General features: G+C 40.0%; 2 protein-coding genes across 7 annotated transcripts in view; one reads left to right on the forward strand and one right to left on the reverse strand.

The window, feature by feature from the left end:
* The window catches only part of ARMC10 (armadillo repeat containing 10), a 47,350-nt gene extending 24,736 nt beyond the window's left edge, over positions 1 to 22,614 (forward strand). The window contains exons 5-7 of one of the 2 annotated variants that reach the window (XM_036863638.1): positions 4,301 to 4,372; positions 5,299 to 5,526; positions 20,491 to 22,614. In XM_036863638.1, the coding sequence (XP_036719533.1) occupies positions 4,301 to 4,372; positions 5,299 to 5,526; positions 20,491 to 20,511 (321 nt within the window). In that variant the 3' untranslated portion in view covers positions 20,512 to 22,614. Of the gene's footprint in view, positions 1 to 4,300; positions 4,373 to 5,298; positions 8,411 to 20,490 lie in introns of those variants that run through there. The other variant, XM_036863637.1, reaches the window with a different exon arrangement.
* The window catches only part of NAPEPLD (N-acyl phosphatidylethanolamine phospholipase D), a 90,010-nt gene continuing 70,971 nt past the window's right edge, over positions 8,383 to 27,421 (reverse strand). For 4 of the 5 annotated variants that reach the window (XM_036863636.1, XM_036863632.1, XM_036863634.1 and 1 more), the window contains exons 3-5: positions 18,817 to 19,463; positions 14,966 to 15,080; positions 8,383 to 9,915 (exon numbers count right to left, since the gene is read on the reverse strand). In XM_036863636.1, coding sequence (XP_036719531.1) covers positions 9,787 to 9,915; positions 14,966 to 15,080; positions 18,817 to 19,463 — 891 coding nt within the window. In that variant the 3' untranslated portion in view covers positions 8,383 to 9,786. The remainder of the gene's footprint in view (positions 9,916 to 14,965; positions 15,081 to 18,816; positions 19,464 to 27,421) is intronic. The other variant, XM_036863633.1, reaches the window with a different exon arrangement.

The following is a 27,421-nucleotide window of genomic DNA, read 5'->3' on the forward strand; positions in this document are numbered from 1 at the left end:
ACCCGAAGGCATTCAAAATTAAATGTAATAATCGTATTAGCAATATTTTAGGAATAATGCTCCATCCGTAGGCAATTTCCAAATGCACACACCCGTCAACACCCTTCTCTCCAGGGGAGCAAGGTAACTTCCAGCCCTTGACCCCATAGAAACTGCATTCTCTCTACCCCATGGCATTGGAGCTGTTGGAAACTCTCTCTTCTCTTTCTCTCTGCAGCTGCTTTGCCCAAAACCTCACAGGCACGTTGTGTTCAGAGCCAAGCAACTCTGGCCTTGGGGCTGTATATATCTGTCTCAGAGACGGTTTATATTTTAATATATTTTATGACTTTTTGAAAGTGACTCACACCACAATACTATGTTCCATTTTTGGTTTGTTTTGTTTTTCCACTACATTGCCTAGCAGGTATTTCTGGGATAGAAAATTTGCTTTTTTCGTCTGTCTGGGAGGCTAACCACCAATTGTTTCTCCATTAAACAATGACTTTAGGGACTTCCCTGGCAGTCCAGTGGTTAAGACTTCGCCTTCCAATGCAGGGGGTGCGGGTTCGATCCCTGGTCAGGGCTGCTTGGCCAAAAAACCAAAACATAAAACAGAAGCAATATTGTAACAAATTCAATAAAGACTTAAAAAATGGTCCACATCAAAAAAGTCTTTTAAAAAAAATGAGTTTAAAGTTGCAACTTGCAAATGAACTTTTGGATAATAATCCATTTGTAAGTGGAAAAATGTATCCATTTTAGATATTTTCTTAGTAAAAAACCACCAACATGAACTTTTTAAATCTTTATTTTTAATAAGTGATCTCACTCTACTATAATAACCTCTTGGGTTCAACACTGATTCATAACTAAATACGAATAGTAGAAGGTGAATTTAAATAAACCTTGTGTTTGCTACATCTGCCATGAGAACAAAAGAAAGTAATGGCTTAAAAGAAATGTCCTAGAGCCACCACAAGATGGCATATGTGACACAAGAAAAAGTTACGGTTCAATAGGACTGACCATGGTTTCAAAACAAAATACATATACGTTAACTGTTTAATCTGTAGTTGTACTCTAACTTTATATGTATATTTTCTCACCTTTAACACACGAGGCGTAAACCCAGGTCACGAGTCTAAAAGCGGGTGGCTGATTTCTAGATTTCTATCTTTATACTTTTTATTTTATATTGGAGTATAGTTGATTTACAATGTTGTGTTAGTTTCGGGTGTACAGCAAAGTGATTCAGGTATGCATATACATATTATTTTTCAAACTCTTTTCCCACTTAGATAAATACAAAATATTGAGTAGAGTTACTCGTGCTATAGAGTAAGTCCTTCATGGTTATCTGTTTTAAATATAATAGTGTTTATATGTTAAACCAAAACTCTTAATTTATCCCTCCCCAACACTATTCCCCTGTGGTCACCCTAAGTTTGTTTTTGAAGACTGTGAGTCTGTTTCTGTTTTGTAAATTAGTTCATTTGTATCATTTTTTTTAGATTCCACATATAAGCGATATCATATGATGTTTGTCTTTCTCTGTCTGATTGACTTCACTTAGTATGATCATATCCAGGTCCATTCACGTTGCTACAAATGGCATTATTTCATTTTTTTAAGGCTGAGTAATATTTCCTTATATATGTACCACATCTTCTTTATCCATCCACCTGTCGATGGACATTTTAGTTGCTTCCATGTCTTGGCTAGTGTAAATAGCCCTGCAAGGAAGGTTGGGGTGTATGTGTCTTTTTGAATTATGGTTTTCTCCGGATAAACGCCCAGGAGTGGGATTGCCAGATCATACGGCAGCTCTGTTTTTGGTTTCTTAAGGAACCTCCCTACTCTTCTCCATAGTGGCAGTCACCAATTTACATTCCCACCGACAGTGTAGGAGGGTTCCCTTTTCTCCATGCCCTCTGCGGTATTTATTGTTTGTGTAGACTTTTGGATGATGACCATTCTGACTGGTACCCCGTGATACCCCCTCGTGCTTTTTTTTTTTTTCTATTGGAGTATAATTGCTTTACAATATTGTGTTAGTTTCTGCTGTACAGTGAAGTGAATCAGCTATATGTATACCTATATCCCCTCCCTTTTGGTCCTCCCTCCCATCTGCCCATTCCACCCCCCATCCCACCCATCTAGGTCATGTCAGAGCACCGAGGTTAACTTCCTGTGTTTTATAGCATGTACCTGCTAGCTCTCTATTTTATGCATGGTGGTGTATATATGTCAGTACTGATCTCCCAATTCATCCCACCCTCCGCTTCCCCCACCCCGTGTCCACATGTCCATTCTCTACGTCTGCGTCTCTCTTCCTGCCCTGCAAATATGTGAATGTGTACCATTTTTCTAGATTCCATGTATGTGCGTTAATATATAGTGGCTGTTACCAATTTACATTCCCACGGATAGCGTAAGAGGGTTCCTTTTTCTCCATGTGCTCTCCAGTGTTTATTGTTCGTAGACTTAAAGATGATGGCCATCCTGACTGATGGGACATGATGCCTCGTTTTACTTTCCATTTGCATTTCTCTAGAAATAAGTGATGTTGAGCATCTTTTTTGTTCCTCTTGGCCACATGTATGTCTTCTTTGGAGAAATGTTATTTAGGTCTTCTCATTGTTTGATTGGATTGTTTAATTTTTTATATTGAGCTTCATGAGCTCTTTGTATATTTTGGAAATTAACCCCTATTGGTCGCATCATTTGCAAATATCTTCTCGCATCCTGTAGGTTGTCTCATCGTTTTTATGGTTTCTTTTGCTGTGCAGAACGCTCCTGCACTCTTTGAAATTTATCATGAACATGTATTAATTTTATTTAAAAGTTTTAAATGATAAAAACTGTAAAAAGTAGGGAAAGTCTTATATCTTTCTACTTAACAAATTAATATGTACAGTGTGATCAAAGGAATGTATATTAGGATATGTATATGAGAAAATACCAAACTTAATATCATTTCTAGTCATGGAAATGTGAGTGAATTTCCTTTTCCTTTGTGTTTTTCTGTAGTTAAAAATAATGTTCTATAGTAAACACATAATGCCTTTGTAATTCAAAAAAGGTTTATATAATAACATCCGGGTCTCTTCCAGGGAGTAATGGAGGGCACATTTGTCACTTTTTCCTGATCTCAGTCTCCTCTCCCTGCTCCTCACTTTCTGTAATTTCAAGTATCTTGTAGAAAGTATAGTTTTACATGACTTGCTTTTTTTTGGGGGGGGGGGGCTGCATTGCTGCGCACGGGCTTTCTCTAGTTGTGGCGTGTGGGCTTCTCATCGCAGTGGCTTCTCTTGTTGCAGAGCACGGGCTCTAGGCTTGCAGGTTTTGGTAGTTGTGGCTCACGGGCTCTAGAGCGCAGGCTCAGTAGTTGTGGCGCACGGGCTTAATTGCTCTGCGGCATGTGGGATCTTCCTGGACCAGGGCTCAAACCCGTGTCCCCCGCATTGGCAGGTGGATTCATTTTTTTTTTTTTTTTGAATTTTATCTTTTTATACAGCAGGTTCTTACTGGTTATCTATTTTATACATATTAGTGTGTACATGTCAATCCCAATCTCCCAGTTCATCCCACCACCCCCACCCCACCCCACCCCCGCCACTTCCCCCCCTTGGTGTCCACACGTTTGTTCTCTGCATCTGTGTGGCAGGCGGATTCTTAACCACTGCACCACCAGTGAAGCCCCACAACTCGCATTTTTAAAGGAAGAATTCCACTTGAATGTTTTCATTACTGACTTTTCAGTTATAAGTGATAAGATTCTGATATTTTGGCTGGTCAGCTATAAGATAACATTTGTTTGATTATGTCACTGCATAAATGATTGTACAGTTTTTCACATAGAAATGATAAGCTCCAAGAATCACAGAAATATAGTATAAAGCACCACATTGTTAGTCTTCATAACCAAACTATCCCCAAATTTTCATACTTGAAGTAGAAAGAAACAGCTTTGAGTGATTCCTTTTTTTGTTCCAAAGATCATATTTCACTTAACAGTAATCGTAATAAAGATTATTTATGTAACACATGTTAAACTTACTCTGTATTAGGTATTTCTGTGCGCCAGGGGTGGTAGCTAAGATGTTCATTATTTTCTCCCTGTCTCCCTATCAGTATAATTGGAAAACTAAGGTTTTAAATAAGAGGAATTGAGAAAGCTTCGTGGAGTGGAGAAAATTTGAGTCAGACGTTGAAGAATAGGCAGGACTTTAAAATGTGCATTTGGTTGGGGGACAGCATGCCAGGGAGAGAAAATCCACGCTTGCTAGTCTGAAATAAACCAATGTTCTTATTCCAGGTTCAAGTTTTAAAACTGCTTTTGAATTTGTCGGAAAATCCAGCCATGACAGATGGACTCCTTGGTGCCAAAGTAAGTTCAGTAGCTTACATATTTGTTTTGTCCATACAAATATATAGATTTGGACAGACAGATGTGGAAGGAAAGGATTTACCTCAAATATTAACAGGGATTATCTCTGAGGAGCAATATTAGAGGTGGGTTTTTTTTGGTTCTTTTTGCTGATACGAATTTCCTAAAATTTCCATAATGAACGTATTTTACTTTTAAAAATCATTTTGAAAAGTTCTCCCTAGCAATAATGAATTATAATTTTTCTGTCTCTTTCCAATTTGGGGTACTTATATATCATCACATCTTTTATATTTGACCTGCTTATGTTCAGTGTATCATCTTAGTCTCCACTGAAACACTAGTATTTATGGAGGCCGCAGTATGTGCCTGATGCTGGGCTGAGTGCCAGGATACACCAGTGAGTACAGCATTACATGGTGCTTGTCCTCGTGAGCTTACAGTCTAGGGAGAGGAGACAAAAATATGCAAGAAAGGAGCAGTTAAAAGCTGTGGTATTTTGAAGGAAGCATAGGTAGTGCTGTGGTAGGATGGACCTGAAGTCCTATAGAAAAGGGACCCTGTCATATTCATCTCTTCAGCCCTATGCCCCTGCACACGGTGTGTGCAGTTAGTGTTTGGTGAATTAATGAGTTTCCATGATGACTATATATGATGGATCTTAAAGAGGAAATGGGTGTTTTTCCAAATGACTACATTCTAGGATTCCAAGGAAATCGTATTTTTTAGCTAAAACACAAAACCTCTTTTTTCCATTAGTATATGACATAGGAGTGCCTAAGATTTTACACATTTACGTTATGCAGTCTTAGGGATAGTTTTCTATGACAAGATTTTTTAAATGTATTCACTACAGCTTTAAAATGTGAACATACACATGGAAAATGTTTTCATATATTTTTAATTTTCATTGTTTCCTACTTCAGGTGGAGTCATCATTCCTTTCCCTTTATGATGGCCATGTAGCAAAGGAGATTCTTCTTCGAGTTCTCACACTGTTTCAGAATATAACTACCTGCCTCGAAAAGGAAGGCCATTTAGCTATTCAGCCAACTTTCACTGAAGGTTCACTGTTTTACCTGTTATATGGAGAAGAATGTGCCCAGAAAATGAGAGCTTTAGTTTTTCACCATGATGCAGATGTGAAGGAAAAGGTAACAATGATACCAAAATTCTAACTGGTTGGTCATATTTTTCCAAAGAGTAATGCAGTCTAGAAATAATACACATAAACTTCTCATTTTTCACCTTCCTTACAAAGGGATTCTTTCAACTGCTGAATTTAAACAGTAAATAACACCTTTCATCATTAACACAGCTACAACTTGCCCTGGTCTCCTGGTTTATTTTGGACCATTTTATTGATACCAAATGAATATAAGAGCTTGTTCTGAAACCATTTTCTTTGTTTTTTATTTTGCTTTTTGCTAAGCTACTTCAGTTATTTCCTCTACACGGAGTGACAGTGACCTTTTTATGTGTAAGCTAGCTACCCTTCCACTGTTGGCAGTAATTTGCAGTTATTCATCTGGGACAGCAGCAGTATGTTTCATAAGCGCCCTAGGAAGGACCTTGTTCTTTTAGTAGTGATGAGATCGATCCCATACTCCCAAGGCCACCTGCCACTCTTTCAGGTCTGTTCTAATCATTAGAATCTATTCTAGTCCATGAAAACTGTAAACTGTTAGGAGAAATGTTTCCTAGTACTCACCCACTCCCATTCAGTTTGATGTGTATAACATACTGGGATCAATCAAAATCTATCCAAATGCAATTGGTTAAATCAGTTATATAGTCTTTTTAAAAGAATGAAGCAAGTCTGAATGTGCTGATGTGGAAAGACATCCATGAAATATGGTTGTTTTTCAAAATACATATTGTAGAAAAATATGACCCCATTTATGGTTTTTTAAATCAAAAAATTTATGCTTATATATGGACAGAACACTTCTATCATTCATATATAGGCATTTGGGTATATATATCTAGAATGACAGCCAGACTGACTCCTGAGAATAGGATTAGGGAGTGAGGAAATGACTTTTCTATGTACACCTTCTTCTAGTGTTTGAGTTTTTTACTCTGGGCATAAATTTCATAATTTTTTTAAATAAAGAAGAAAAATGTCTGTCACAGGATTATTTTCTCCCCTTAATTGAAAGAAGTTTTATTCATTAATTAATTTTCACCCATATTTTTACATGATTAAAATTACAAGATATGAAAAATTCTCAGCAGTTATTTTTAATAGTATTTTTATCCCATAAGCTACTCTAACAATTTATTGATATATTTGAATTCAGCCAGGTTCCCCCCCCCACAGGTTTTGTAATGTTCAAGTTCATAACCACCACCATGCTTAGTTATTAAGTAAATCAATTTGTAAGCAGAAGCTTTCCTATTCATGTATTTAAGGCAAAGCTTTAAGAGAAGAGTACTTTAAATTTCATTTGTAAATACATAGATTTCCATAGGAAGTCACAAATCCTCAAACAGAAAAATGTGCTTTCTCAGGGTTATCCTGATACAGAAACGAAACTTGGGAGACATATTTTTACAGTAGAAATATGACGAAAACATGAAAATTCTAAATTAGCTACAGCAGTAATAAAGTACATTATGAAGGCTAAGGATCATTTATCAAGTGATGCAAACATAAGTATTAATTCCCTGAAAGGCACATTTCTTTATAACAATTTTGCTTAATCTTCCTCCTTGTTTAATGAAAATATATATTCAAAATGTACACACATTAAAACGAAGATTTGATTTCAATGTGCGGTAGCAGCATTGGATTCTAAAACACCCTCTCTTCTTTTCCTCTATTATTAGTTTGAACAAATAACATTTCCTGGAGATCAGAGCATTGAGTTTGAAATGTCAAAATGCTAGAGAAAAAGGGGCAGTCATCCAGAAAGAATTCCACAGGGAAAGTGCACAGTTCGATCTCTACCTATGTAGGTCATGGCACATCTTACCTTTTTTAGGTGGGCTTTCTCCTAATTGATGGTCCCACCCTCTTGGGCAATGAGTTTCAAAGTGTTCTTCAGTTATCACGGGAGAAAGGGATTTCAATAAGATCTTACATGTTGGTATGGATGCTGGCTAATCAAAGAGGAAAATGAAATTGACTTAGAGGATGAGACAAACGAAAAGGCATTATGACATGTATTAGACTGAATGGAGGGAACAGAGTGGATTAGTCTTGTTTTTCAAAATTTGTTTTTGCTTTGTACATAAAACCCTTCAAAATGTAGATAGGAGAGATGAAGCTCAGTGTCCTTCTTAATGAACAAAATGTTGAAGTGGAAAGAATGCAAATGGTCATAAAAATTACAGCTTGGAGGAAGCCTAGAAAATGAGGCAGGCCCAATTAAGTGGAACTCAGAACATAATTTAAAGTGCCTGGAGACCCCTCAGTTAAACAGTACATGTGAATACAAAATTAGCATTAAGGCCACTCAAGGAGAAGAAATAATAATTAAGCAAGATGTGCTTGGCTTGCTTCAGAGAGCAGAGGTAAGAGATGAATTTTCCGTCTGGCGTGCAACAGCGAGGAAGGTGACCACAGAACTCTGGCTAGTATTAGGGCAGCCCATGCCAAGGCTAATCCACCATAAGCCAAACATCTTGATTCCCATCTGTTTGCTAAATGTTCCTTTGGAGTGAAAAAGTGTTTTTTTTTTTTCCTGAAGGTTTATTTTATGGGGAAATTTTTTGTGCTTTAGTGCCCACAAATCATATACATTCACCTATATTGCATATACATTTCCCCTTGACAGATTTGCATCTTTGTAGATAAAAATGCTAAATTTTGATAAATATTATTTACATTTATCTTGGCTATTATTCTCCAAATTTACAAAATGTGGGAGATAAAGTTGTTAGTCCTCAATGTTTAGTGTCCTTACATGCTTGAATATATATTATCAAAAGCATTAGCCTATTTTCCACTTTCAAATCTACCTATCTGTATTAGGCAGTGATATCTTAAGATATCATTTTCTCCCTTATATTTTCAAAGTGTTTTTTTTTTTTTTTTTTAAAAGACTTATTTATTCTTAACAGTTTTTGGAGGTAGGTGAAAATCATCCTCTTGTTGCATGCACATGAGGACACTGAGGCACATTGAGCTTAGGTGACTTGTTTTAGGGCACACAGAAAATCCAAGGTGGAAGCAGGATTAAAATTCAGATTAAGTGGCTAACATGCATATATATGTGAAAATAAATTACAGGGCACTACCTGGGTAACATTTGGTGTAGGAAACCTATTTTGATTATTTTGTATGAATAAAGTTCATTTCACTGAGGCTGGATTGGGAAGACAGAAGGGGCCTCTAATCAGCTCTCTCATTTAGGAAGGTTCAGAGTAATGGAGTGCATGTAGAGCGTGTCTAGGACTAAAACTCAGGGCAGTGGACTCCCAGAATCACTGTCTCTTTTTTAACCACTAATATTCCACACTGGCTTAATAAAAGTAGAACCGTGCTCAAGGATCGTGTAATATAAAAATATAAGAGAATCATGTAAAACAGAAAATATTTCTTATAAGCTCACTGACATACTGGGGTTTGAGCTAAGAAACCAGAAAAAATAATGAGTATATATATATAGAGAGAAGATGGAATATGGAAAGAATAAAATTTAACTCAAAGTATATGGTCTATTAACATTTAAGATCTGCATTTATCTTTGTAAATTATTTCCTTGCAGCTATATTCGTGCTGAGCAGGTCTGACTTTTAGATTAAAAATAGAACATTTCACAAATCATGTTCTCATAACCACACTTCCCCTTCCTCTGCCCAGCTCAGAGGGCTTTTGATTTGGGGATTGTAGATATGCCACATAGTATATTATTCCTCTCTATAAAAAAAATGGTAACTTAGCCCAAACTCCTATGTTTTTATGTTTAAAAAAATAAATCACTTAACATTTGGCATATAACCATGTGGGGAATCAATGTCATCATTTGCTCTAACATGAATGTAAGAAATATGTTTCTATGTGCAGGCCTGTGAGAAAATCTAAGTAGGCAGACAGCCTTGACTTACCGTGCAGAAGGCCCCTAAGAAGAGAAGAACAGAAATGAGTTTTTAAAATCAGTTTTTCATAATCTCAAAACTCTACCACTAAAGTAGAATGCTTTAGTAAAAAAAATTCCATTGCAATGTTTATGTCACTGAGACATGACTTAAAATCCACATTAGCCTTCATTATTTAAATGACCCACCTCGAACTCTTCTCTGTTTATAAGAACTGGCAATCATATTAGTAAGCAGGTTGCAACATAGAACACAGACCTGCAGAAGCTGTTTCCAAATGTAAAAAATCGTAATATTCATGAATTTCTTAGTCTTTTTAGATTTATATCAGATGATGCCTTTTTCATTAGAAGCTCCTGTGCTCACATTTACTCCAAGTTGTCGTCATCAGTGTTAAGGTATCTTGACTCTCCATGCTTCAAGACAAAAAAATCTTCAGCCTTAAGTCCATATCTCTCTAGAGCCTCACTCAGTTTCACTGGAGGTTCTAAGTAATGCTGACAAAGGGCAGAGAGAACAAAAATGGAAAAAGATTAAGCATACATATATTTGGGGGGATATTTCAAACAAGAGTTCAAACTAAAATAACCAACATAGCCTACTTAAAGTAATGCTCTTCCTTTTCATTGAAGCATTAGCAAATGAGTCAATCACACTTTCTAATATAGAATCATTAAGCCAATAGAAATGTCATATTTATCAATCTGTTAACACCATGCATGTCAAATTTGGCCAACTTAGATCGAACATTATTAGACTGCATGAACTCTGATCACTATTTCCCTACATGAAATCCCAGTCTAAATGGAATCAGTGCTAAAGAATTTAGTGTTACCAATATTTTGGGAGAACACAGAAACTTAGATTATAAGGAAGAGTATGTGTGTATAAGCAAACGCTAGAGAAAATATTTTTGGCTGAAGAAGGGTTGTCATCCCCAAACCCCAACCAAATACTGATTCTGTAGCGTATGGATTGAAGAGGGGCTTGAGGAACAGAGATTTGACAGGTGGAGTTACCTTTTGTTTCCTCACCTTTTCAAAACAACAACAACAAACAAAAAGTAAAGACAGCACACTGTTGAAGAATGTTTCAACATACTCAAATGTTTACCAAATAAATTGAAACCACTTGAATATGTGTTATAGTTAAAGAAAGCAAGAGGTATGAAGGAAATCATTTCACCAGTTATTTCTCTTTCGAGCTAAATCTTTACAGTGTATAGTAGCTATTTTTACAGCAAATAAAGGAAAAAAAACGTATTATTACACAAAGGGTTTTTTCCCCAATTTCAATTAGAAAAGCTATAAAATGTGAAAATTAAAGCAGAAATAAAAATCCAACAGTCTCTACTCTGATCGCCGGTGGTTAAGTCTGCTTCCACCCTCCATGCAGCAATGGCTGGTGAGCACCCAGAGAGCGGCCAGGTCAGTGAACTAAATAAAAACCCTTGCCTTCCTAGAGCTTTCATCCCAGTACAGAGACAGATAAGAAATGAATAAGGAAAACAGTATCTGAGTGGGTGACATGTTCTGGGGAGAACATAGTTGGTAAGTGTCGGGGGTGGAGGTTTAATTTTAAATACAACCATCTAAGAAGTCCTCTTGGAGATGGCAACCTTTGAACAAAGACCTGAGGGAGCAGATTGCACCAGGCTTTGTAGGCAGCTGTGAGGGCTGTGGCTTTGACTGGGAGTGTGATGGAAAGCTGCAGGTCCTGGCACAGGAGTGTCACAATCTGATCTAAGGGGTAAAGGTCGCTGCCCTCTGCAGCGTTGAGAACAGGCTGTAAGGGGCAGTGTGGCATCCGTGACCGGGGTAAGAGGTACTCAAAGTCTAAATACAGTGTAAAGGATGAGCTGACTGCATGTGGGGAAAAGCTGGAGGGAGGATATGAGAGAAAGAGAGTAAAGGTTTTGGCCTGAGGAACTGGAAGGAGGGTGTTGCCATTTACTGAGATTAAGAGAAGTGACTTTGAGGGAAGATCAGGAAGTTTGGTTTTAGACTGAAGTTTTGGGTACCTGATGGACATCCAAGCGGAGACGTCAAGTAGGCAGTTGGATATATAAACATGGATTGTAGGGGGAAACCTGGGCTAGAGAGGTACAGTGGATAGATGGTGTTTAAAGCCATAAGACTAATGAGATCCCCAAGGGAGTAACCAACTAGAGAAGAAACGGGGCCCCTGGACTGAGTCCTAAGGCACTCACTGCTGACGAAGACCTAGCAGCAGAGAGTAAGAAGGGCGAAGGGCCAGCCAGTGATGCACTAGGAAAACCAGGCAGGTGTTCTGTGGCTTCAGATGTACAGATTGCTAACAGTTACTGGCCACACGTGGGTCTTCTCTCCCCGCTTGCTCACTTCTAGTTTTATGGCTATGTTTAGAGGGTCAGGGATGCCTTCCCACTAACTACTGAGTAACTGAGGTTAACTATGTATTTAGTTACCCAGTATTCCTAGAGATAGCTACTTATTAATGGGTTAGTTGACAACAGGAATCTACTTTTAGTCTTTTTTTATGCATATGGGAGATTGCTAATATATCCCCCATGAAATTTAACTGTAAATAATAGCCTAAGTCAAGAAGCTTCCCTTGCAAAATTGTTTTTAAGAGATTTCAAAATGATGAAATTCTTTCCCAATGAAAAATAATTGTTCTGTTAATTTTTTTTTCCCCTGTGCTCTCTCTACAAGTCTTGGCCAACAATACACTTACACAATTGCCCTACACTAATAATGTCTTTCCTAAACTGTAACTTTAGTTATAAGCTATAATTTAGTATGGATTTTGATGTTGCAGTATCTTTCTGAGTTTCTTCATAGGTCAATTCTTGCCTGCTTCAACCATCTAGAAGGGAGCTCTAGAAGTAGGCAAGAAAGCCTCTGAGTGACTGATAGCTATCTCTTAGTGCAAGCACATTAATCCTGCAGGGAAGGTAAAAATGCCCAATAGCCATGGGACCAAACAATATGTATAAAGCAAGGTAGTAGATTAGAGACATATGTACCATGGAATTATTACTCAGCCATAAAAAGGAACAAAACTGAGTCATTTGTAGTGATGTGGATGGCCCTGGAGTCCATCATACAGAGTAAAGTAAGTCATAAAGAAAAACAAATACCGTGTATTAACGCATATATATGGAATCTAGAAAAACGGTACTGTTGAACCTAGTGACAGGGCAGGAATAAAGATGCAGACATAGAGAACGGACTTGTGGACACAGTGGGGGAAGGGGAGGGTGGGACGAACTGAGAGTAGCACTGACATATATACACTACCATGTGTAAAATAGCTAGTGGGAAGCTGCTGTATAGCACAGGGAGATCAGCTCGGTGCTTTGTGACCACCTAGAGGGGTGGGATGGGGTGGGGATATAAGTATGCATATACCTGTGCAGCAGAAACTAACACAGCATTGTAAAGCAATTTTAATCCAATAAAGATGTGGGAAAAGAAAAAGAGTAAGTGGTGAAAGTAGAAGCTCCCAGCAGCGTGGACCCACTAAGGGCCAGGCAACCAGCCCCAGACAGCTCATACATTATTCCCTTTCAAAGGGGTCACTGTTTTCTGATCTACTCCAACAGAAGAGACTCAAAATAAAGACCCTGGTCATTTAAGAAGTTAACACATATTATGTAGTGCCTACAGTTTGTTTCTACCAAAACTAGTCAGTTAAGTTTAAGTGCTTAAATACATCATTTAGGAAATTCACTCATCATTCCTTAGATAAATCAGATGTTGCTGTATGTACAATTTTAAAGTGTCGCCAAGTCAATGACATCCTTAAGCTGCTTATATTATAGTAAGCAGTTATTACAACTATTTACATGCAAATCATTTAAAACTGTTTGCAAAGCATAGGCTAAACATCCTCCCCCAAAATTCCATGTACTTTATAATTTATTTAGCAAACTCGTAGTTCTCAGATTTATGCAACTAATGTCAAAAAGACTAAATGAGAGTGTATTTTATATTTCATTAAGAAATAAAGATGAAGTTTAGATTTAAAACGAGTAATTCTTGAAGGCTGAATTACACAATAACTCTTGAAGACTGAGGTTTTCTCTCCTCTCCTCATCTTCCCATCTCAGTAAAGAACATAACCACCTTCCCAGTTACTCAAGTTAAAAATCCAGGAGTCATCCTTGATTCTTCTCTTTGCAAGGTTTAGTAAAAAACTATTACTTCATCTAAGTTGCTGAAATATGTTATATATAGAACACAGACATACATATATCTAAATTACCTGTATACATGTGGAACACACATACATACACACGGAATAAGACACTGCCTCTAAATAATAGTAAACCAATGGAAACCAGTGTCAAACTTCCCCCTTCTCCAAATACACAGACACAGAAACCACACACACACATCATATTCTCCTTCACCCTTCCCCTGCCCATGGACATTCATTTATTGACTCCACTCTGTCCCCCAACAGCGTGGCTCAGGGCCACAGCATTGCGGAATGGGAATTTTGATGGGGGGGGGGGGGGAGTCAGCAGGGGGCAGGCAGTGTATTAATTCTGGAATAAGATGCAACTAGGGAGAGGGCAGGCCAGAAATAGGACAGAGAGGGAGTGCTTAAAACAGCATGAAAGCACAGGGTTCCTGCAGAGAGGCCCTGGAAAGTGGAAGATGCCACACAGAGCAAAATAGAAGAAGCCAAGTTCAGTCATCTGTTTCTAAATTTTGCTTGGGGCAAGCCCTGGATCGAGGAAAGGAGAGAATGCTTTTTGCTAAGCTTCTGCTTGATCCCACAACCCTGGCTAGTAGCAGAGTTCCAGGGTTCAGCTACCTTAAGGAAAAATAAGCTCTTCTGTACTAGTCTAGGAATAAAACCGCCATTTATCCCAATGCCTGGCACACAGCAGACACCAAGTCAGTGTTCACTGGATGAATAACATACTTCTGAAAACTTCCAAGCTGTCCAGCCTCACTTCCCCCATTGCCCTCCCTATCATCCATACCCTACCCTGGCTGAACCGATTCCTCACTATTCCCCATGCTTGCTGCCTCCGATCCCACACTTTCCTCCTCTTGAAATGCCTTCCTCCTTGCCTTTTCACAGCCAAGTTCAAATGTCACCTCTTCCATGAAGCTCTCCCTGATCCCTCCAATTAGTAACAGTCCCTGACTCTGAGACCACTTTATCTGTCCCACTTTACAACACTTTGAGTAATTACGTGCATGTCTTGTATCTTCTGCCAGAACAAAAGCCTCCCTCGGAAGGGATGACATGTTGGTTCATTTTTCTATTTACTAAGGCTACACACATTTTTGGTTATATAAACACATGCTTCATTAACTACAGAAATAAGCCAAAAGAACAACATGCAATGAGGATTTTTTTTTTCCACTGTATATAAATATTGCTTTACTAATTAATATGATTTACCACCCTAATTCACTTGATGACCATGACGACCATGCAGGTTCTTGACTGTACTTTGGTTTCTGAACACAGTGCAGGGTACAGTGATCAATCCTATCATCGGTCAGACACGTAACGAGTTATTGTTACCACAGTCACACTCACCTCATTTGCTAAGGCAAAAGTTCCCCAGTGAATTGCCACAGATCTCTTTGTCTGCACATCAATGTGAATCTTTACAGCCTCTTCTGGGTCTACATGCTGGTATTTCATAAACCACCTGATAAAACACAGTAATTTATTAAATCTGGGCTTTTAAATATACAATAAATTCTAATTACTGCTTCATGTAATCAACCTTTAACATTCTGCACAGGAATAAATCACAGTAGGCAAAACCATCTCCCTTCAGTCCACTTTTCTGCTGGAAAAAAATAAGCAAAAATCTGTCTTGTACAAACTGCTATACAGTAGCTAAGTCTCAAGCAAAACTTCCCTTTGAATAGTAGGATTTTGTTTCACATGTATTTTTATTTTACTGATGATTTATTCTGAAGATATCTTATTACTTTAAAAAGCAGATATTTTGCAATCCTGGTATGAATGAAAGAAACGGAATAATGGGTAAAGAACTAGAAATCAAAACTCCAGTTGCAAATAACCTTGCTGAAACAATTTTTTTTTAACGTGCTAAAGTGAAAAGGAAACAAAAATTAGTGTATAATTTGTAAAATCAGGAGCAAAAAAATCCAGTTACTATTCAAGGATTTTATTTAAATACCGTACAACTGATGAGTGAGGTGTTTGGTTTGGCAAGAAGAAAGGGTACATAAGGGGGACTAAATGGAGAGAGTTTAGCAATGTGAAAGGCTGCCTCATGCCTGGGAAGAGACGGCTCTGGAGGCAGGGGGCCTGGGCGTGAATCCCAGCTCTACCGATTTCTGGGAATGCCTTTGGAGCTGCTTCAGTTTCTCCAGCTGCCATTTCCTGGTCTGTGAAATAGAAGCTATGCCCACTTCACAAGGGTATTGTGAGGATTAAACAAGACAAAATTTATTCAAAGCATGAAGTACAGCAGCTACTTCATAGAATTCTTCCAAAAGAGTAGGGAGCTGACAAAGCCGACACTTTCAGGAGAAAGAATTACTTCTGATACAAAAGTAAAATGTACTACATACAGGCAGATCCTTTGCTTTCCCAGCCAGCAGTTTATTTATTTATTTATTTTTATAAATTTATTTTATTTCTTTTTGGCTGTGTTGGGTCTTCGTTGCTGCGCGCCAGCTTTCTCTAGTTGCCTCTAGCGGGGGCTGCTCTTCGTTGCAGTGCACGGGCTTCTCATTGTGGTGGCTTCTTGTTGCGGAGCATGGGCTCTAGGCACATGGACTTAAGTAGTCGTGGCTCACGGGCTCTAGAGCACAGGCTCAGTAGTTGTGGTGCGTGGGCTTAGTTGCTCTGCGGCATGTGGGATCTTCCTGGACCAGGGCTCGAACCCGTGTCCCCTGCATTGGCAGCTGGATCCTTAACCACTGCGCCACCAGGGAAGCCCCCCCCAGCCAGCAGTTTACAAGAGGAAAAACAACAGTGTCTTCACATTATTTATATCCTGGGTCTGCTACTGGTAATGAACACTGCAGTGAAGATTAAGGGATCTGGATTCAGCAGAGGGGCTGCTGCACTTTGTAGAACACGTCATGGAAAAGTTCATCCATCTGCACAGCACAAGGGTTGTTATTTACTGTTAGGAGTTGCCGGGCCTGATGGGAGCCCCAAAACAAAGCCACTGTGTTCTCAACAAGAGATTAGAGAAGCACTTGTTCTGCTTTATCTCCTGACACTTAGAATTCAGGGCAAGATGAAAACAGTTTTGGCTGTTTCTCTCTCTTGATTTTTTAAAAACTCCTACTTCAAATCAAAGGCATAGACATATTCCTTTCTACCCTCATATCTGAAATAAATTTAAAATGTTTACTCTGGTATACAAATTAAAATAAAAAGTTAAAATCCTAACCGACTTGGATAGAATGCCCAATGACAGGAGATCCCAAAAGTAAGGGTGAAAACATTCTAAGCAGATTATTGAAAATCGTGTTGGGTGTGATCATCTTACATTTATAGACTACTCTGAAGTTTTGTTGATAACAACATTTCTAAAACTTTAGTACTGGGGCTTCCCTGGTGGTCCAGTGGTTAAGACTCCAGGCTTCTAATGCACGGGGCATGGGTTCGATCCCCAGTCAGGGAACTAAGATCCCACGTGCCGTGCGGCACGGCCAAAAAAAAATAAAATAAAATAAAAATAAAACTTTAGAACTGACTAGAGAACTGGAATACAGAGTAGAGGCTACTACAGTTTAATTCTTTAGAGCAAATACTGTCCTCCCCATCCTTCTCCCATCTTAGTGACAAGACAGCTGCAGTGCAAGCAGCAAGGGGGAATTATGTGAGTGCATTTGTGTACTTCGGCTGTACACATTTTATCATCACCTATATATGACAAGTCTGTATATTTCTACATATGAAAATTTTATTTTCACAATTACAAGTAAGAAGTATTCTAGTATACTAAGAACATATATTGAATAAGGATCAATACCATATAAAATTGATTTGTAAACAGGTTGACTGATGTTTTAAGAGGTTTCATTAGAATTCAGAATTAGAATTATGTGGAAAAGTGAAATTCAAGCACTACTATTGGCTTATAATAATTTAGTAAGGTAAAAATATCTAGTCCCTTAAATGAAGAAACTAGAAAAAAGGGAGAAATAAGCATTAATATACTTAGCAATGAAATGGTTTTGGTGAACTTCAAAAGTTAATGAAGTATAACAATCTGATGGAAACCAATGATCAGATTTGCTCAATTCATCTATGTATCAGTGTTCTTCTGTTTGTAGGATCGCCTAAATAAAATGCCATCCTACATACCATTCTCTATGAGTCTGTGCGTGCACTTCAGAAAATAAAACATTTTTAAAATTAGCCCCTACTTTGTTACTTTTAGTGTTTATTTTCTCTTAACTTGTACATATCAACCAGAGTTGACTGAAATCTAACTGAATTCTTGGAAATCACTTCTTTTTTCCTTAAATAGGCAGTATTAAGGAAAACACAGGCAGCAGATGGGTCTCCTGGGTCTCAAGTGCTCGTGTGACCTTTATCTGCTCTGTGCTCTGAAGACAGGCAATCAGTACAGAGAGGTTGCAGGGCAAGTGTAAGTAGTGCAGCAATGTCTTTAGCAGACTAACCTCAGTGCTGCCTGCAGTAAGACCGTCACAAGGGACTGATGCTATAGGCCAAGCCCTTGCCTTTTCTCCACTAAACACAGGACAGGGCATGGGTGCATTCCACTCACGGGGAGTATCCTCCATGTGAAAGAAAGACCAAGAGTCAGGTTTGAGTACTGGCTGATAGGTTTAAATTTAGTCGGAACAGTACACGAACTTCGGGCTAGGCAGAGTAATTCTTTAAACCGTCGTCCTTTTTTCTTGGTAATATAATTTCAGTAACTACAATAATTATTTAACTGATATGACTGTAATTAAAGTATTTTAAAATTCAAAGAAAAATTTTAACTGACTCTGGCCCAACAACCCCCCACCCAGTGTATAACAAAGTCCACCATTAAAACCACAGATCAGGGCCTTCCCTGGTGGCGCAGTGGTTAAGAATCCGCCTGCCAAGGCAGGGGACACGAGTTCGAGCCCTGGTCTGGGAAGATCCCACATGCCGCGGAGCAACTGGGCCCATGAGCCACAAGTACTGAGCCTGCGCGTCTGGAGCCTGTGCTCCACAACAGGAGAGGCCGCGACAGTGAGAGGCCCGGGCACCGCAATTAAGAGTGGCCCCCCGCTCGCCGCAACGGGAGAAAGCCCTCGCACAGAAACGAAGACCCAACACAGCCAAAAAAATTAAATCAATCAATTAATTAATTAAAACAAAAAACCACAGATCACTCGGAGTCCAGTTAATTTATCATGTAGCAGGAATGCTTTCTTTAGACACCTACATACCTTGGTTCATACGCTCCAATGGGAATAGCTGCAAGGTCAAAAGGTCCAAATCTTTTTCCTATCTCTTCAAAAGCAGAGCAATAACCAGTGTCTCCTGCGAAAAAGAATCGGTTCCAGGGCCCCAAGACAGACCAGCTGCCCCAGAGAACCCTGTTGTCGTCCGTCAGAGTCCTCTTACACCAGTGCTGGGAAGGGGTGAGCACAAACGTCACCCTGTCGTGTCCGGGCACGCAGTTCTCCTCCCACCAGTCCAGCTCGATCACGTTCTCACAGCCACACTTCTGCATCCAGTCCAGGAGCCCCAGAGGCACAAACCACCTCAGCTCGTTACCAAACCGCTCGTTCAAAGCGACGACAGAACTGTGGTCCAGGTGGTCGTAGTGGTTGTGGCTGATGAGGACCGCGTCTACCCGGGGCAGTTCACCGACAGTGCAAGGGGGGCGACGGAACCGCTTGGGACCCACGCGCTGCGACGGGGAGGCCCGAGTGCTGAAGACGGGGTCCGTGAGCAAGATGAGCTCGTCCATTTCCACCATCACTGTCGCGTGTCCCAGCCACGTGACTCTTAAGCCAGCTTCCCTCACTCCAGCTTCTTCAGGGTCATAGATAAAATACGGCTTAAGCACTGGGAGTTCTTTATCGAGCTCCTACATATATAAAGAAAGAAAGAAAAGCAGCTATTAAAAAAAAGTATTATGTGTCATCATAAATACATTTTTGACCTAAACTATAGAGAGAAGGGTTATTTGGGGAGAACTGAAGTCATTCGATAAATTTGTTATTTTTGCTTTTCTCTTGAAAGTGCATACTTCTTTCTGAATCTGACTCAATAATCACTACATGGTGATGTAAGATGTTACTCCCAAATGCAACCAACAAAGGGAAAATTAAACTTAAAACTCTGAGTACTGCTGACTTTACGAAATATTTTTAAAGGCTCTCTTCTGTAAGTGCCAGAAGTAGACCAACCGAGATGCAGTCCCTTTGCTACTGCTGTTTACTCAGCTGGTGCATTTGCTACTGAAAACTGCCTCAGGAGGTCAGCCCCTAGAAACAGTAAAGAAAACTTTTGACCACATATGTGTAGATCGTGGATCTCACATGAACCTGACTTCCTGAATACACAGAATTCAGAGCAGAGTACTGTGATGACTGCTGGGAAAGTCACTGGCATAGACGGTTCTCCTCATCGCTTACCTTTGAGGTTTTCTACCACTGATCAAACCAAAGCGGAATACGGTCCCTGCCCATGAGAAGATGATTGCTTTTGGGGGCAAACAGGTGTGAAGCAATAACTACAACATAATGTGTTAAGTATTATTCCTTTGTTTATTCTTCATTTTATCCTTGGATTAAGCTGGACCAACAAGAAGCTGTGTTCTAGGGTCACAGTCCTGGCTTTTATAAAACTTTCATAAACTGTGCTTTGGTGTTATGCCATACAGCTGCATGGAGGTCTCTTCCTTGTGAAACCTGCCGAGCATGTACCGTGGGGCTGGCTGTCTTGAGGACTGGGTACCAGCCCACCCCAACCCCACCTTCCCACACACCCCAGAAGCATTGCTCTCTATTCCCTGTAACAGGAAAAGCTCCTCTTCTCCAGAGCAATTGGTTTTATTCCTTTGACTACCATTGGGAAAACTGACAATCCTGTTTTGACTTTTGCTTTGACAGGAAGTTCAGAGTAAAAGCTGAAGACTCCTCCAGCCCATATGCAGAAGGGAACAGAGCAGGGCACATCGCAGGGAACAATGGAACAGATTTCTGTGCTAACCTCTTTCTTGGCTTTATTTTTCTACCCTAATTGTCCATTTGCTCTTGTATGTTTATCCATCTGGTTTTTTACTGCTACATGTCTTTTTATAAGTTAATGCAAATCAGTTTTGAAAAAGGCATGGTATTGAATAATTAAATAAAATACAAGGCATGCTGTAGCCCAATAAGAAGGAATGAAGAGCCCAGCTGCGGAAGGCATTACAGACACAGTAACTTGTGTGAGTTCCTGAAGAATGGTGAGAAGTTCCTGATGCAGAGGAAAGGGGGAAGGGCATTTCAGGTGGAGAAAATGCCCAAGCAAAGGCACAGAGCCAAGTAGGAATGTGGCATTCGGGGGCAGAAGACAAACTGAAATCTATAAAGGATCAGAACCCAGTAAAAGCCTTGAATCCCACGCTTCACCCAGAGACAGGAAGCATCGTTAAGAAAAAAAAAAAAAAAGACATGACCCAATTCATGTTTAGAGAAACCACTTTTCAAGTTTAAATGATGACCTGGGGTGTGTCACAATAGCTGCCAGGAGAGACAAAGAGCTGGACAAAGGAGACAGCAAAGGGCAGAGAGAGAGGGCAGATGGGGGAGATGCAGGTGAAGGAAACTGAGAGGTCACAGCCGGTCCAAACAGGAAATGGGCCCAGAAGGGGCAGAGCAGGAGCAGCAGAGGTGGAGGATGACAAGATAGCCCTTAGCCAGCCTAAGCCTTAGTTAACTCATCTGAAAAATGGGTATAATAATTGCACCTACATGTCATTACTGGGGACTGAATTAGGAGAGGCTGGCACACAGTAAGCCCTCTGCAAGTATTGCAAAAGAAGAAGGAAGCACGCCCCAACCCCGACAAGCAATCAGGGACCACCCCTATCGATCCCTTACATATTTACCTGTTTCCTTACTCATAGTTAGAGTTAAGATCCGAGTTAAGATCCTAAGTGACATCTAGGCACGTTCAAGTCCTCCTGATGGCTCAACCATCCTCCTGTCAACTCATTCCATACACTAGAGCCACCTCAAAAACACTTTTCTCATGGCGTAACTCTCTCCCCTGCTGAAAAATCGTCACAGGTTCTGTACTGCTTGACAAAGCACGTCTCACCTCCTTAGCCCAGTGGTAAGCCTGTTGGTGGACGGCCCCTCCTCCTTTCCAGCTGTTTCACTCAGTTCCTGCACACGGCTCTGTGTTCCCCCCAACACTGGGACTGCTCCTCGCTCCCAGCCTGAGTTTGGAGCCTGGCACAACACTGACCCTCTTCCTTCTCTCTCTCATCCCTTCGAGACCTCAATCAAATCGCACACCCTTCGCCCTTCGCCCTTCGCGGAGCCATCCCTGAGTCTCCACAGCTGGCAGTGCTCACTCCCCCTCTCCACTTCCACGCCACCCGTTTGCACAGCATCTCTGGAGGTTCTGCTCTTTGCCCTGGTCCACTATACACAGGGTGCAGCCCATGTCTTATTCAACTTGGAATCATTCACAGTGCCTGGTTCAATGACCAATACACAGCATGCACGATAAAATTTGTTGAATGGATGAGTGATGAATTTTTCAACTCAGTTCTCAAAGCTGATAGTTAGGGTGTGTGAACAAATGCCATACGATGTGCTTATCAAGAATTATGGAAGAAAGGAGAGGGAATGAGTATCAATTGAGTCCCTAGCATGTGTTAGGCTTCACACGAGGCACATGATGATGATGCAGCAGTATCTAATGTATCAAGTACTTTCGTATAACACAAAATACATGTATGGAGTGCTTACCATGTGCTAGAAACTGTGCTAACTGCTTCATAAAATTTTTTTCATTTAATACCACAATGCTGGAGGTAGGTGTTATTAACTCTCTCCCTTTTACAGACAAAAAACCAGAGAAGGTACAGCATTCACACGAGGGCACGCCGCCTGCCTCCACACATACTGCCTCACACCACTATTACTTACTCCCAAGTATTATCTCATTTAATACATATTTTTTAAAAACACAAGTACAGGCATACCTTGTTTTATTGCGCTTCACAGATACTAAGGTGTTTTTTTGTTTTGTTTGTTTTTTTACAAATTGAAGGTTTGTGGCAACCTTGCATTGTCAGATGGTGGTTAGCATTTTTTAGCAATAAAGTATTTTTAATTACCTACAGTATATGCAAACATAACTTTCATATGCACTGAGAAACCAAAAAATTGCTGTGACTGGCTTTCTTGCAGTGGTCTGGAACTGAACCCGCAATATCTCCAGGGTGAGTCCGTAACAGCCTGGGAATCAGGTGGGGGAGAATCAGAGGTGGATTACTGTGGACACAAGGAAGCTTTTAGAGATGACGGATATGTTCATTTTCTTGATCATGGTGATCATTTTGCAGGTTTATACAGACATCCAAACTCGCCAGATTTTACTTTTTGAATATGTGGAGCTTCTATTATGTTAATAAAACTATAAAAAATTTTAAGTAGCATCGTGTTTAAACAGTGCATCAAAACATCTGAAACAGAACTCCCTGAAAATTGTTGCATTTTCTTTTTGCTCTAAGTTTAAAAGTCATTTTAAAGTTTAATATCTGGCATTATCCACTGACAACTGAGAGGAAACAAAACCTTGAGCACCTCTGGCCTCAACTTGTTCTCCAAACGCAGTACCAACAGGTAAAGTGTGGAAAGAAGCCCATCACAAAGGATCATACACTGTGTGGTCCTATTTATAGGAAGTTTCCAGAATAGGCAAATCCATAGAGACAGAAAATAGGTTAGTGACTTACAGGGGCTGGAGAACTGGGGGGTGATGACTAAGGACACAGGGTTTCTTTTGGGGATAATAAAAATGTATTAGATTGTAGTGACGGTTGCACAACTCAGAATGTACTGAAAAACTGCCAAATTGTACACTTTAACCAGGTTAATTGTATAATACGGGAATTATATCTTAACAAAGCTGTTTTTTAAAAAAGGTAAACACTCCAAAGAAGATATACAGATGGCCTACAGACACATGAAAGAATGCTCAACATCATTAATCATTAGAGAAATGCAAATCAAAACTACAATGAGATATCATCTCACACCAGTCAGAATGGCCATCATCAAAAAATCTAGAAACAATAAATGCTGGAGAGGGTGTGGAGGAAAGGGAACTCTCTTGCACTGTTGGTGGCAATGTAAATTGATACAGCCACTATGGAGAACAGTATGGAGGTTCCTTAAAAAACTACAAATAGAACTACCATACGATCCAGCAATCCCACTACTGGGCATATACCCTGAGAAAACCATAGTTCAAAAAGAGTCATGTACCAAAATGTTCATTGCAGCTCTATTTACAATAGCCAGGACATGGAAGCAACCTAAATGTCCATCGACAGATGAATGGATAAAGAAGATGTGGCACATATATACAATGGAATATTACTCAGCCATAAAAAGAAATGAAATGGAGGTATTTGTAATGAGGTGGATGGAGTTAGAGTCTGTCATACAGAGTGAAGTAAGTCAGAAAGAGAAAAACAAATACAGTACGCTAACACATATATACGGAATCTAAGGGGAAAAAAAAAGCCATGAAGAACCTAGTGGCAAGACGGGAATAAAGACACAGACCTACTAGAGAATGGACTTGAGGATATGGGGAGGGGGTGGGGTGAGATGTGACAGGGTGAGAGAGTGTCATGGACATATATACACTACCAAATGTAAAATAGATAGCTAGTGGGAAGCAGCCGCATAGCACAGGGAGATCAGCTCGGTGCTTTGTGACCACCTAGAGGGGTGGGATGGGGAGGGTGGGAGGGAGGGAGATGCAAGAGGGAAGAGATATGGGAACATATTGTATATGTATAACTGATTAACTTTGTTATAAAGCAGAAGCTAACACACCATTGTAAGGCAATTATACTTCAATAAAGATGTTTAAAAAAAAATAAAAATAAAAAAATAAAAAAGGTAAACATCTGACAAGAGATCTGAATTAAGCAGTCACACTTTTCTTCAAGGTCCTTTCCTCATGCTATATTGTTTCTAAGCCCATCCATCGCAAAAGAGTAGCTTATTTTAAAGAATTTGATCTCTTAACACTACTGGCCCATGAAACTCAAAGAAATAGTGTCTACAATTGAGATTCCAAAAAGAAAAAAAAATAGTTTTTTACTTTTTATCCTAATCAGAGTTTGAAAAAGTACGTAGAATGGGGAAATTCTTGTTTATTTAAAGAAATCAAGCGCTCACTTGGCATTTTTCTTTGCTAGATCAAGATTTTTCTTGGCTGGTCCTACTTTTTTTAAAGCTACAAATGGGAAAATCCCTAAGCCTGTTATTCACCTGTACACTAGAGTTAATGTTTCACTTTTCTTGGGGAAAGGGAAAAATCCCAACATTTATTCAACCACTACTCTGCCAGATGCTTTAAGTACAACTGTCATCTAACTCTGTGAAGCAGATGTTACTGCCATTTCACAGAAAACCAGACCAAGGCAGAGGGTCACTAAGACACTTGCCAAGGTCATACAACAAGTAAGTGTCCAATCAGGAGTGGAATCAAGGTCTTCTGACTCTCAAGACCCTCTCTCTTCATTAAACCATAACTCTTTCCATGGCATTGATAATGATAACTTCAAAACAATGAAACCCACATTCTTGTTAATATACTTACTAAGTGTATGTGTTTCTGTACATGAATGAGACAGAAAGATTCGACAAAACTCTGTTCAAACCATATTTTCTAAAAAAAAAAATCACTTTTAAAGAGGACTTGAGTTAATCCTTTTCTTCCAAGTGAAAGTATCTTTGTACTGTTTTAGGAAACTTTAATATCTATACTTTGCATGACCATCATCCAAGGTCAATAAGCAATACATGCTGAAGAGAACGTGGAGAAAAGGAAATCCTCCTAGGCTGTTGATGCAAATGTAACCCAGTAACAGCCACTATGGAGAACAATATAGAGGTTCCATAAAATATTAAATTTGAGGGACCACATGATCCAGCAATCCCACTACTATGTGTATATCTGGAAAAACATATTTGAAAAGACACATACACTCCAAAATTCATTGCACCGCTATTTAAGATAGCAATGAAGGGGCTTCCCTGGTGGCGCAGTGGTTGAGAATCTGCTTGCCAATGCAGGGGACACGGGTTCGAGCCCTGGTCTGGGAAGATCCCACATGCCGCGGAGCAACTGGGCCCGTGAGCCACAACTGAGCCTGCGCATCTGGAGCCTGTGCTCTGCAACAAGAGAGGCCGCGATAGTGAGAGGCCCGCGCACCGCGATGAAGAGTGGCCCCCGCTTGCCTCAACTAGAGAAAGCCCTCGCACAGAAAACGAAGACCCAACACAGCCAAAAATAAAATAAATAAATAAATAAATTAAAAAAAAAAAAAAGATAGCAATGAAATGGAAGCAACCAAAATATCCATTGACAAAGGACTGGATAAAAAAGATGTGGAACATGAAAAGGTTATTACTCACCAATAAAAAGAATGAAATAATGCCATTTGCAGCAACATGGTTGGACCTGAAGGTGACAATACTAAGTGAAATAAGCCAGACAGAGAAAGACAAATAGCATATGATATCACCTACAGGTGAGATCTAAAAATTGATACAAATAACCAAATTTACAAAACAGAAACAGACTCGTGGACTTAGAAAACGAACATATGGTTACCAAAGGGGAAAGGTGGGGCTGGAGGGATACCTTAGGAGGTTGGGATTAACACCTGCACACTAATATCCATAAAATAGATCATCAACAAGGATCTACTGTCTAACACAGGGAACACTACTCAACAATCTGAAAGAACTTATATAGGAAGGGTCCGAAAAAGAGTAGATACGTGTCTCTCTTTACCTGAATCAAGCTGTTTAAAGCTAGAACAAACACAACATTGTAAAGCCACTATACACCAATATAAACTAAATGTTAAATTAGAAAACAAAAACAAAAACAAAATGCCTACAACATTCTCCTCAGGCCTTGAGACCCAGGCAACTTCACATCCCTGGAGCCCGAGTAGCCTTGGTTTCCAAAGGCTGGATGTCATGGGGGTTAGGGGGCTGGGAAGGATGTGCCAGCAAATGCGCTCTCCTTGGACCTGCACTGCCTGATCCCTTCAGGATGGACCACAATCTCCAGATCCACGATGGACCTCTGACAGCAAGGCCAAGCCTAGTGCAGCCAAAGGATGGTGGACCCTCCGGGCCGGAAGAGCTCTGAAAAGTCACCTGGTCCCCACGTCTCCTGGTGCTGGGGTTCCCACCTCCAGCCTCCTTCCGCAGAGTCACCCCACCTACAGACGCCAGCGCCCTCAGCACAGCACTTTGGCAGGGATTGGGATTTGTCCCAGGGGGAAAGGGAAGGGGGTGGAAGTATTGAGACACAAGTCCTCGGGTGTCTGTTCTGGCACATTCCACTCATTTAAAACCCAGCAGCAGGACTCTTTCCCTAAGCCTCTCATTGCCCAAGTAACCAGAGTTGGGCAACCAGAAATGCTGCCTTGTTTCCTGGAATGACAACTTTAAAACCAGTGCTTCTGGGCACTTCACATTCACAAGGCCTGTGAGGCTTAAATGAACAATGCCCTCTAGAAATGTAGTGTGGAAGGTGATAGAAAGAGAATTCAAAACAGAGCCGACTTTCAATAAGCCCATTTCAGGAGGTAAATTTTACGAGGTTTTTTCTTGTTTTGGTTTGTTTTATTTTTTAAAGCACATGAGAAGATGCTTAACATCGCTCATTATCATAGCACATCAAAACTACAGGGAGGTATTACCTCGTACCAGCTACAGTGGACATCATTAAAAAGTCTACAAACAGCAAATCCTCGAGAGTGCGTACAGAAAAGGAACGCTC

This window comes from Balaenoptera musculus, chromosome 9, assembly GCF_009873245.2.
Source record: "Balaenoptera musculus isolate JJ_BM4_2016_0621 chromosome 9, mBalMus1.pri.v3, whole genome shotgun sequence".
Lineage (NCBI taxonomy): Eukaryota > Metazoa > Chordata > Mammalia > Artiodactyla > Balaenopteridae > Balaenoptera > Balaenoptera musculus.